The 13,470-nt window shown below is 36.9% G+C and overlaps 1 protein-coding gene across 1 annotated transcript in view; it reads left to right on the forward strand.

Annotated features, from left to right (window-relative positions):
• The first annotated feature begins 354 nt into the window (after nt 1-354).
• The window catches only part of LOC137279235 (potassium voltage-gated channel subfamily KQT member 1-like), a 157,091-nt gene continuing 143,975 nt past the window's right edge, over nt 355-13,470 (forward strand). The window contains exon 1 of the mRNA XM_067811736.1: nt 355-764. Within this exon, the coding sequence (XP_067667837.1) occupies nt 355-764 (410 nt within the window). The remainder of the gene's footprint in view (nt 765-13,470) is intronic.

Raw genomic sequence — 13,470 nt, forward strand, 5'->3', positions numbered from 1 at the left:
GACACTTATTAAACAGGTCATCTTCAGGGTTGGTTAAACTGGACAGCGGCTAAACAGTATATATAGATCTATAGAAGCGCGCATATATTCTAATAACGTGTGGCGCTAGTCAGCCGCTCTCTTTCAAATGACAAACGGCACTGCCGTTTCCACATAGTCAGTGTATCGGGCTATCTGTCGTTCAGTTGATGCCGTCGGCAGGCTTGACTTTCAATACATTGCGTGAAGGCTGCCGTTCCCATCTGCCGGTAATGGGCTCTGATGGTTGTGCGTGGTTACCTAATGGCAACAACGGTGGAAACCGTGGGATTATCGATGGCTATTAAGTAAGTGGTAGCTCCCAAGCTTCTTAAAATGACGGCAAATTTACAATCTAATAAGGAAGGGGGTAGTCATCGTCCTCGCAGTGGTCAACGCAGGTTGGGGCAGTCCAGATTTGAGGGAACACGCAATGCTCAGTTGTTGGCTAGCGACACCGAGTCGCCCCCTCTCAGCCCTGCACGTGCGGAGAGACGCCCTCTCCGTGTGGAATTCGCACTTATGGAGGATGAAGAAAAGTCAAGCGGCGGGGAGGACCGAGAATTGTCAAGTTTCAGAAATGGAGCTCACAGGAGATTCATCCAACCTCGACTGTCTCTTCTTGGGAGACCTTTGAATTATCGCCAACATAGACGAGATGTGAGATATCGCAGATTACAAGCAAGGATATACAATTTCTTGGAGAGGCCAAAAGAATGGCCAGCTTGGGTGTACCACTTTTCAGTGTAAGTGCTTTTTATAAACTTTTCAAACGCTTTTTACCTGCCTGACTTTTAGATTTATATTTATACCAGCATATGCTGGCTATTGTTATAACGTCTCTATCCAATTTTTAATCATTAATGACGATTACTGGTATCGATGGGAGTAACGTCGAATATTTCTCTTCTGTGTCTATACCAAACTGAATTTGATTTGAAGGAAACCCTGTCTTTCCAATTTGCCAAATCGAAAATTTCAGAAACAATACCCCAGACGTCAGAGAGGTATAGTTACCTCTGATGACTCGCATGAACAACTCAGTTCAGAAAATTTCGAATTTCTCAGTGTATTTCCTCAACATGAAATGAATTCTTTGACGGAAGTGTAGAACTTCACGGTTACTGAAATCTTTACATAGCTATTGTACTATAATACTAGTTCAAAGGTAATTCGGGTTGAAATGTTACACTAACTGTAGACAGTCATTATGACAGTTTGAATCTGTCAAACCGGCTCGAATACTTGATGTGATACAGACAACAATGGCTGCTCATATTTCACATTAAGGTACGAATTTGTAAGATGAAGATTATTACATTCAGTCACACACATGCAGAAGTAATCAAGCTCTTCAACTTGACAATATGTGGCATTATTACTTCCGTGCAACACTTGTTCAGTAATAATGATTCTGCCAAGGAAGGATACAAATTTTAGTTGAGAATCAACAGGTGTTCCTCTCCTTCGCACACAAGCACAAGTGAATACCAGTACCATTATTGATGTTTCGTCTTGGAAAGACATGCAGATATTACAAGATGTGACACTAGTGTGTAGATGACAACTTTTTTATGGATAACAACTTCTTTTAAGGATAACCTCTTTTTTAGTGTTTGTGACATTTCAAAGATTTGGCTAGGTTAAGGGATACACTGAACTCAGTACTTATCTATAAAAAGTATATATGTTCTATGTTGTACTGTTTTTCAGTATACTCTGTCAAAAACTGAAGTATTTTTGTGAATCATTTCAAAGTTAGTTATATACTGAGTTATCATGCTGAAACAATAACTGAACAAAGTATCTAGTTACTTTTCTGTTTGATATGCATGGGGTGTTTGATGAAGTTGCGAGCTTGACAGAATCAGCAAGAGCTTCCATGCTTCATATTGCCTTTTTCAAATAATTCTGTAGGCATCATCTATTTTTGCCATGCATAGCTTTGATACATAATCTGTTGCTTTGACCTGAGTCTATGCAGTCCTACAGCTGTGCATATTGATAACAAGCCTCGTGAATCTCAGATATACTGACTATCTGGTATATATATTACGATGATAATACTGGTGTGCTTGATGATATCATGGAAATTGTATAGTCATGTTATCAAGCATTGATCTGATATATGGGACAAAGGTGACCTTCAGTGAAACGTATACTATTTTTGTTGAACAGTACACAGTTCATGACCATTGCGCAGTGCATATATGTATTACACTATTACTCTGATATTGCACAGGTTAGAGTTAAGTATTCAAATTGGTATTGTGATGTATGATGCACCTAATTTTATTGTGCCTGGACAGGAAAGCTGAACAACCAGATCATTCTTGAGTCATTCATGATTCAAGAATTAATTAGATGCATGTTCTTTTCTTTGTTTGTTTAACAATGCCTTAAGTGTTTTAACGTCATCAAGACGGCTGTGTGTGCAAAAGATGTTATGTCAGGTCGTTAAACTTACTGAAATGCATTGAAATCCTTGCCTCAGAATACCTACTTTTCCAGTGAACAATTGCACTGCCTTGCATGTGATTGTGAGTGCCACCAGTGGGCAATGAAATGCTCACCTTTTCGCAAACACCTGTTACCTTTACATACGCATGGTTAAGGTGTAGTTGGAATCTGAGCACAGACATTGTTTATTTAGATTTTCTCTATTATGGAAGATGGAAAGAGTTTGTTGCTTCTGTTCCCAGACTGAAGGAAGACCAGCTTGCAGAATTGTTTTACTTTTAAACTCAGCCAGTATATGCCACATTATGTTGACTCACAAGAAATACAACTGCTTTGTTAAATTCAATTTAGATTCAGTTACGAAGTATATGAAAAGTTAATAACCAGCTAAAATAAATGTGATAGACATTTAGCCATGAATATCAACAAGAGAGAGTTTGAACCCAGTAACTTAACATTGGCATTCTTCAGATATGTTCTAATGTACAATATGACATTAGAAACTATAGCTTTCACTTAGAAATATATTTTATCAACATTTCTTTTAATATTGGACTGTGCATACACTTTTCTGAAATGTGAGAATTACATTTTGTAGGTTTCCAACGATTTGAAATCCTGTTTTGTTACTGTGAACCTAAAGTTGAATGATGAGAAATGCCATGTCAAACATGTCTCTAACTCTTTGTCATTCCAGTGGTTCATTATCAGAATCAGCATTAAAAGATTTTGTCACTCACTGTTGGAGTGCATGTTTTAATGAATGCAATACCAGTTTTCATATAAGCAGTGGCTACGAGGAAGAGGATACTGATATATTTAATATTCCCATCGTTTACAGCCATTGTCTAATATATTTTAAATGATAATTTAAAATATGATGTTTCAGGTCTGGTGAGTCGTGTATGAATATAACAATAATATATCACAGTTGATAATTCAGTCTTGAGTTTTTCTCTTGAAATGTATCCTGCCAATAACTTGGACATCTTTTGAAAATGAAATATGATGATATTTGTAGTAACATTTTTTCTAATATGTATTCAATTCTGCCAATTATGAAACATCTGCATTTGTCAGAAGAATCTACCTTCAGGATATAAAAGTTGATTTGGTTTAGAAGAAGGTGCAAGGTGCCCCAGAGATGAACTGCTCATTGATTCACATCACATGCTAACTAGGTGAACTCCAACAGGTTTGAAGTTTGTTTACATACTATGAAATCGATTGTATGTAACAGTGCACCAAAATTCATGATATCGAATAGCATCCGCAGATATGAAGATAAAAATTCTCACACCTGATCACATCAAGGAATGGAGCCTTTTCATGTTTGCAAACTGGAGGTCAAGGTTATAGACAGTGTTAGCAGTTGATGTTGGGATCATGTTTTCAAATAGTGGTTATGCTTTAATTTCAATATTTGTGATAAAGCTTGATAAAATCAACTGCAAAAACATTGCAAATACTTTTTTCTACATTGAGCTACAAAAGTCAAGATGCAGAGGACCATCAATAATTATTGTCAAGGATCCACAGAGGTGAAGTATTGGTATTGAGTGTGCTGTGATATTTGATAAATTAAATCACAAGTCCTTAATATTTGTTGTCAAGATGTTGACAGTGAATATAAATCCACATCCATCAGAAGAAATATATCAGAATGAATTTCATCACAAAGAAATACATTTCTTTTCTGCGTCCATTCTATCCATTTATGTTTACTTCACACATTTCAGATATTACACTGAATTTCAAATAAAGTAAGTCAATACAGAGTGAGTTTTAAGTTGAAGGCCAAATATGTGTTTTCATTCCTGCTGTTCCGTGCCAATAGGTAGTGTTTTTGAGGAATCATCTTGAACATGAGTAGACATTGTGCACACTTCCAATGTGCTAATGATACTGCCTCTAAAACCCATGCTAAGCAAATGCCACATCTTCTGGATGTTATTACATGAATTGTGATGCAGTTGTATGTTTGAAATAGTGATGTCTCATATGAATGAGTGGAAACAAGAAGAAGCACAGATGGCCAGCAGTTTCATCCATGCAATGCACAGTTCAGATTGCCAAGAATCTGGCATGCATGGAATTGTCAACTTGTTACCCAAAGTTGCAAAAATTGATAATTGGTTGGTATTTCAAGCCCACCTGTGGTTCCAACTTGGTAGAAAAATCACCGGTTATCATGTATTGTTGTGTATAAATGTTGTGACATCACAAACTGTCATGTGTTGAAATTCAAGAAATAAATTTATTCAGTAAACTTAAATAGGGAAGGGAATGTGAAAACTAAGCTAAAGAGAGAGGTCAATGAATATGGATACCTGTTCAAAGAGACATTTAACCCATGAAGATCCGGGGTAGAGAAGGTCTCCAGCAACCCATGCTTGCCACATAAGACAACTATGCTTGTCTCAAGAGGTGACTGACAGGATTGGGAAGTCAGGCTCGCTGACTTGGTTGACACATGTCACGAGTTTCCAGTTGTGCAGATCAGTGTTCATGCTGTTGTTCACTGGATTGTATGGTCCAAATTTTATTTTTTACACACCACCACCATATAGCTGGAATATTGCTGAGTAAACTAAACCCTCTTACTCACAAATATTTCCCATTTGTATAAAATATTTTCAGAAAGAGGCCTAACACAGTATATTTGGATATGTTTGTATATTAGGATTGTTTCTCGATCATACCATCTATTGTTCATCATTGAGTCTTTAAGATAAGAATTTGGATAAAAACATTTGGAGTATTATAGTGTTGGATGCTGGTTAAGGCTTAAGCAACATGGCTGCAGTCTGTAAATAATCAAGTCTCAACCAGACAATCCAGTGATCAACTGCATGAGCATCAGTCTATGTAACTGGGATACAATGACACGTCAACAAAGTCAGCAAGCCTGACAACTGATCCTGTTAGCCGACTCTTATGGCAAGCATTTGTTGCTGATGACCAGTTGTAACTCGCACCTTCACTGTTCAGCAACTTACAGAAGTCGACTATGGTAATAAGATTCAGTTTGAATGGATAGCGGTTTCTATTGTCACTGGTTCAATATTGATATTAGTACATTTATCAAACATCATTCTCTTCCACAGAGGTTACTCCTGTCATATCTTCCTACATAACCTCTGTCCTAATACAGCCATATTTCCCAGTCATAGAGAAATCCCCTTGCGGCAAAAAATCTCGCAACAAGAATTATCTCCCTTGTTACTATTCAATCAGAACACGCGTTAAATAGACTTACCTCCAATATGGCGGCCCCCATGGATTGGTTTATCAACGTATGAAGGAAAAATTTGGTATTTCATGTTTAACTGAAAATCGGAAACTGGCAATAGAGAGTGCAGGGATCGATCGTCAGGATGTCTTTGTAGAAACAAAAACTGGTAGTGGCAAGTTTTCCCGATGCATTTGGAAATTACTGAGATCTTATCTTATGGTGCATGATCACTCTTGAAACAATGTCTCTGATTGCACAACTGAATCTGAACGCCTCCAATCGGGAGTCTTGAACACCCGCACCATGAAAGGGTTGTATTAGAACAGAGGTTAAGTAGGAAGATATGACAGGAGTAACATCTGTGGGAAGAGAATGATCAAACATATGCTTGTCGTAAATCGAATGACCTTTGTGAATGAGGCAAAATTATGAAACACATTATTACTTCAGCAATTCATTTCCAGTGCATTCTCTTCCAATAAGTACAGAAGGGGTATCTAAAAATATTGCCTTTGTCTTTCTTCTTGAAACTATCTTTCTGTCACAACAAGAAACATCACTGCAGGAAATTGCAAAATCCGAAAACACTGACACATGAGTTGGTTACATATTGGTAAACATGTCGGATCTACCACAGTCTGCATCAATAGTCTTGGAGCCAGGGTAATGAGAAGCCCAAAATACATAAACATAAATGTCCTTGTTATCAATGCTGTCCCTTGGCTATTGTCTGTGATGTATGAATGTGTATAGTTATATCCTTCAGACACAGAACATTGTGGTGACTGTAGGCCTCCAAGCAGAACACTTCAAAGCATGTGCTGATTAGAACATCCAGACTTTGGCAGATAACAGGTGGCTAACACGGTTAAACATCAGATAAATACTCACTTTCTTGTAGTGAGGTCAGATGAATACAGACGTGCATGGTTTGAAGGTAGAGATGGAAGCATCTAAATCAAGGTGTCGCTTCCAGCAGGAGTGAAGATGAGTTGAAAGAGTTCAAATCCAGCTTCAAAGGCGTATGAATGTGATTGTTGCGACACATCGTCTTGTGAAAGATTTCAAGCTCAAGGGAAAAGTACATAATATGTATTTAAATTCTAGAAGTGATCTAGTCCATTTTAGTTCAAGAAGTAGGATGTTAATGCATTAATGATGTTTGTTGCTGACACTGAAATTTTTCTCAGTGCACAATAGATGAAAAATCTGTTTTGCTACTGTGATCATATAGGCAAATGAAAATGCAAATCTAATGTAATTATGGACGTTTTCCTTTTGAAGGCCTACATTTGAAATGTTTATTTCAAGATGTTGATTTCAAGGTCATCATGTAAGTGTGCATACAAGGAAGCCCATGTAAGGATGTATGTTTCAAGCTTGTACTTTTTCTTAATCTGGTCTTGACATGCCCTGAGACAATGACCACTTACTGCTGCGACAAACATGTCAATAGACAGTATGTGATATATCTTGTTGACGTGGTTTAGAGTTCTTCAGCATCAATTCCAAGGTGAAAGGATGTTACAATGTTATTTACATTGTCAGTTAATGAGAAATCTAATCTGGAGTTTATACCTTGTGACTGATATAAACATTGATCCAAGCGTCTGGATTCTGTCAAGATTGGCAATGAGAGGAAAGTGTTGCAGAAAGCCATTTGTATTATTCATCTTTTTTTCCTTTCAAATGGAATTAGACAAGATCCATGGAAACTTTGGAGAAGCTTTAATGTTGTATAAACATTGTCTGTATGTTTGGAAAAGAAACAAGATGGCTTCTGGAATGAACATGAAACATGGCTATGCATCAGTTATATAAATACTATGATTTGGTGAGGTTCAGTTAAATGGGGTTTAATGTTGTGTTCAAGATTATTGCACATAAACAGAGAAGTGCATATGTGTTGTGTGTGTGTGTACTCTTACTGACTCTAGACTGATTTGGTTGGTTGTACTGCACAGCTAAAGGGGTAGTTGCTAGGATTGTTCTACAGATTCTGCATACAGAAAGGGAATTCCAAAAACAATTCATCCGCATTTTGATGTTTCTTGTTCAGAACCGAATACTTTTGTATTAGATGCAATAAATAAACAACATACACTGTAATGAAGGTCCGGGGTAAACAGGCCTTCACCAACCCATGCTTGCTGTGAAAGGCGACTGTGTTTGTCGCAAGAGGTGACTAATGAGATTGGGTGGTCAGACTGACTTGATTGACACATGTCGTCGGTTCCTAATTGTGCAGATTGATGCTCATGCTGTTGGTCACTGGATTGGCTGGTCCATGCTTGATTATTTACAGACCGCCGCCATATAGCTAGAATATTGCTGAGTGCAGCATAAAACTAAACTCTCTCACTTCTCCCTCTTTGGGTAACAGTTATGTTTCTGTATTTTGAATTTGTTCAGAGTACATTTTGTATGCCTATAGATTTAGTAGACATCTATAGTGCCTGCACTATACCTTCAACTATAGTATGGTTCCTCTGTGGCATCATACTAGAGTTAAATATGCAAACCCCTTCTGAGATGCAGTATATAGATTCTCAAACACCCGATATTTTTGGGTTTTATTTTTCCCTTGCAATCTAAGTACAATGTAGCACTTACAATAAAGACAAATGTAAGACTTTTTTGGCTTGGTGTGACTCAAGCACCCTCTGTCCACTCTCTTGCTAGATACTCAGTAGACCACAGAGGTGTTCCCTTTCATTTGGTTAGAGGGTTAGGCTTCATTTAGATACATATAAATACAATGATCTAACTTGGCCATCCTTAATTACACTTGCTATTTGTGGTTGCTTGAAACATTTGAAAGCACTTATCCTGTCAAAAATTAGCAGAGTATAAATTACATGGACTTGTTATCTCTAGTTGCTGTGAAGCTGGTTGTGTAAGTTGGCGGACAGGAGACCATGATAGTTCAATCTTCAGTCTAGTAGCTTTAATTGTAGTGTATACTGAACTAAGATATGTACTTATCTGAGAAAGGGAAAGGTTCACATGGGGGTTGTAGAGTCAATCTTTTTCTGAATGTTCCTTCTGAGGAGGACGATGCCCAAAGTTCCCCAAACAATAACTAGGTTATTTTCACATAAAATAATGTGGCAATAAAATAATGTGGCCAGAAAAAATCACATTGTCAAGCTTAGGAATATTGTATTGATTTTTTTCTGAAATTGGTTAGACCAGTACAGGCATCAAAGAGTTAAGAAACAGGACATTTTAACTTTATGACATAAGAAGCTTTGTCATTTTAGAATTTCTTTCTTTTTCACAATTATATTCTGAAAGTATGGTAAAAACATCATTTTTTAGCTTATTGTGTTCCTCCCAGCAATGACGTACAATGAGATGAAGACAAGAACTGGAGACTGAGGAAAAAGCATAGAGACAAAAATCAATTTGGGTTGAACTTTTTGTGATCAGAAACAGTCTGATATCAGAATTGACATTTGCATCTGGTGCAAGACTGACATTGTAAGTGTCATTTATCTGACATTGTATGTGACTGACCTGTCCATGTTGCAACAGTTGAGACTGGTAGTTTAGTTGCCTAGAAAGGTCATTTTGTGTTTAATTTAATCAAGGTGGCATGTTGGATGTCTGTCATTAGCAATAAAGGTGACAGACTGACACATTCCGTACACTGTTGCCCTTCACAAGAAAGATAATTGAGTCTTCATGACTTTGGAATGTTCATATTTACATCTGTATGAAGTGAAATAAGTGAAATTGTATGAACAAGACGTAATACCTACTTTCATATAAAACATAAGCGATCTAGTAGAAAGGTTAATGAGTATGTCCTACACTAATTGAACAACACCTAGTGTGCAAAGGTCATGTTTTGAATATCTTTGACATTTATCAAGGTCAGTTCATTCCTGCTGTTTAAGGATGGCAATATTTTGAAAGTGATGAAGTCCTAAGGTTTGTAAGGACAATGCGTGGTGAAGTCCTAAGGTTTGTAAGGACAATGTTTGGTGAAGTCCTAAGGTTTGTAAGGACAATGCGTGGTGAAGTCCTAAGGTTTGTAAGGACAATGTTTGGTGAAGTCCTAAGGTTTGTAAGGACAATGTTTGGTGAAGACAATGTTTGGTGAAGTCCTAAGGTTTGTAAGGACAATGTTTGGTGAAGTCCTAAGGTTTGTAAGGACAATGTTTGGTGAAGTCCTAAGGTTTGTAAGGACAATGTTTGGTGAAGACAATGTTTGGTGAAGTCCTAAGGTTTGTAAGGACAATGTTTGGTGAAGTCCTAAGGTTTGTAAGGACAATGTTTGGTGAAGACAATGTTTGGTGAAGTCCTAAGGTTTGTAAGGACAATGTTTGGTGAAGTCCTAAGGTTTGTAAGGACAATGTTTGGTGAAGTCCTAAGGTTTGTAAGGACAATGTTTGGTGAAGTCCTAAGGTTTGTAAGGACAATGCTTGGTGAAGTCCTAAGGTTTGTAAGGACAATGCTTGGTGACAACTAGTTCCCTTGATCATGTCAGACATCATAGTTATTTTTCTTCTTTAAATGGCATTTTAGAAGTTGTTATGATGAGGATGAAGTCGTTTATGGATAAACAACTTCTTTCTTGCAAATGGATGCGATGTTTAGATGTAGATTTTAACACTGTTAGCCACCCTGTAGCAATATTCAAGCAGTATCACTGCAGAAGATACCAGAAATGTGCTTAAATCATTGTACCCGTGTGGGGGATGGACATTTGAATTCCTTAACCACAAGACTGCCCAAATCCGCTAGATGGCAGATTGCTGAATCTTAATATGATTGATTCCTTGTGGTGTGTATATGTGTAACAGTTTCAGATTTCTTGTCCATTGTTTAACATTACTGATTCCTTGTGGAGTGTTTATGAGTAACAGTTCCAGAATTCTAGTCCATTGTTTAACATGACTGCCACAACTACAGGTATCCTTTCCCCCAATTCCTAAGGCATTTAAATTTGTTGCAGTGAGTATGTGGCATGCCTAATGTATTTGTGTCAGTGTTTGCTTTTTGACAAAGCTGTCTCTTGTGACCACAAATAAATCTGACATCCAACAATTCAGTGCCATATTTTGCTAACATCCATTTTCTGACGTAAAGCTTCTTCTGGTGATAACTTTTGGTATGAACAAGTCAGGAGTTTATTTGAAGTCCAAGTTTCTTTTATACTTGTTAATACCTCTGTAATCTGGGCAATCTGAAATTATTTAACTTGCATCACGTGATGAATACTGTCCAAAATCACCCTTGAAAGCACCATTTGATAAAATCTTGTATAGCTTGCATGCCACGTAACATGGTAGAATTTAAAACCCTAATGCTGTCACACTAAAATGTTAACAAGCAATAAGGATGTCCAGAATACATAGACTTTGGCTGATTCCACTTTAGGTTACCCTTGTGTTAGAAGGAATGAAATACACATGTTGATTGTTACACAAACACCGTCCACCTGAGATGTTACGTGTTTGACAGCAAGAGGTTCAGACATTGTATTGGAAAATCAAGACTACACAATGGTTTCATGCATTTTATGATTGCATTGCTATTCACATCAAGTAGTTTGTAATGAATATCCACCACAATTGATTTTATCGATTATTGTGTTTGCCAACCACGAGAAGATGTTTGACTTTACCATAGTGATGGTGATCTTTCAAACAAAACTTTCAGGACAATTTTGCTTTGTAATATGAAGTTATAAAACAGACTGCTTATTCATGGAAACCTGACATCAAAAGGTTTTATCTCCTGTGTGTGTTTTTTTTACCAAACAACAAGCACTTAAGACATGAGAGGATGGAGAAAAGTGCACTTAAAAGGAGATCTCTTCAAGACATGTGCCAGTCATCAAGTGGTAGTTGTGTCTTTCACATGGACCAGATCATGTCTTACTATCATAAAAACCAACAGAAAATGTTGGGATATGGTGAAAGATATTTTTATTAGAGTAAGATTTTTCAGGGTTAGATTTCTCTATTTCTGGAAAACGGAAATAAAGCCACAGAATGAAGCACCATCCTCTGTGTAGTTTTGATCCTGTGTATTTGAACCTTATGTGAATCAATTTTTCCAGCAAGTTTCCAACATAGTTATGATTACAGTGTTGTTATTTGAAAAAAGACTTTTTGGGTGTTGTTAAGATGTATTTGTGTACTTTTTAGAAAATGATATGTAAATCATGAGAAGATATCTTTTAGAAAATTTGTAGTTACTCTTTTGCCTCCTGCTTAGAGTCATTCTCTTCCTACATAATGTGGCTATATAACTGTTGTAACTCTGTTGGAAGAGCATGGCATTTCATATCTTACATGGTAAATATAGAAAGATGAGCGTTTCACTTCACGACAATACTTAAGAATATTTCTACTTAACAACTGAATGAATTACTCATTTTCCATTAATTACTGTTTGCCCTGGAAACCTAATAAATCTGTTTCAGATAGTCAAGACTTAGTTTTCTATCATAGTTATTTATGACATGTTTATCTTTCTTTTTTGCATGAAGTGTTTTGATAAGAAACAAACCTGGCTCTGCATTGTTATCCTTTCATCATCTGTAGTGGGGAGAGCTCTCAAAGATCCCCCTCGACTGATGAAGTCAAGTGGACCATCTTTACTTCTCGGCTAATATCAATAACATGATATGAAAATTAGAACCATGGTCAATATATGCTTCACTTAATCAGCACCATAGGAAAAAATTGTAATGAGAAAAGAGGCTTCGAATGTCTGGGTATGGTTTATCATTACCATCGGCGCCATTGTAGTTTGGGTTGTTTTGAAGCCATTCTTTTCTTCCTTTTCAGTGTATTTTGATTGGCTTGTTGGCACTGTATTGTAGTGTAGGAGAAAATAGATTTTTTTTTTAGATTTTTGTTTTCAAATAGGTGTGAGGATTACAGTAGTTTTTAAGTGAACTGAAGTGAAGGATGTTACCAAACACAGTACCAGCTGTTAAACAGTCTTTGAAATGTTTTTGCCTTGGGCATTTTTCAAAGTATTACCTTGATCCTGAGAGATAGCTCTAAAGTTTACTTTTTTCACTTTAGGCTAATCATGATAAGTCAATTTCGAACCTGATGTATATGCTTTGAAGATATTTTTCAGTAAAATAGACATGTTATTGTCGATTAAAATAGCTGTCAGTCTCTTTGATAGGTTTTGTTATTTTTAGGAAAGAAGCTGTAATGATGTAGACACAAAACAAGAAAAACTCTTTCCAACTGATTACAATCAGAAAACAGCTTATCAAAACGCGAAAGTGGACATTCAACTTTTTATCTCGAAAAAGTTTGTACCCGAATGATTCCGAATGCTGTTTAATGTCTGCTTCCGGGTGACATGGCGTACATACAACCGTGACAACAGTGAGTAGACAGTCGCTGAAAATGGTGTTTTTGGCAATATTCAAGGATGTCATCTTGCGTAAATATTATCTGATGGTAACCATGTCAACAGAAACCCCAAAGCGTATATACTGCATGTCAAATAACAGTTATGTGCAGAGTTTTGTTTGTGGAGAGATTTGTGTCAGTGTTCTGAATATTTTGAAAGTCACTCTGATCCCTAAATAGTAGCCGTTGTCTGATTGGTTAAATCTTTTTAACCGTCTTGCGTTTGATTGGACTGTCATTGGTTGCTCAAAGGTTACCTGACGCGACCTTCTACTAGGTTTTGTTAGACTCAGTGGTGGAGTGTAACAAAATACACTGAGACTAACTTTACTTAGACTGTTTGATTAATTTGTTGGTGATAAG

Source organism: Haliotis asinina, chromosome 3 (genome assembly GCF_037392515.1).
Source record: "Haliotis asinina isolate JCU_RB_2024 chromosome 3, JCU_Hal_asi_v2, whole genome shotgun sequence".
Taxonomy (NCBI): Eukaryota; Metazoa; Mollusca; class Gastropoda; order Lepetellida; family Haliotidae; genus Haliotis; species Haliotis asinina.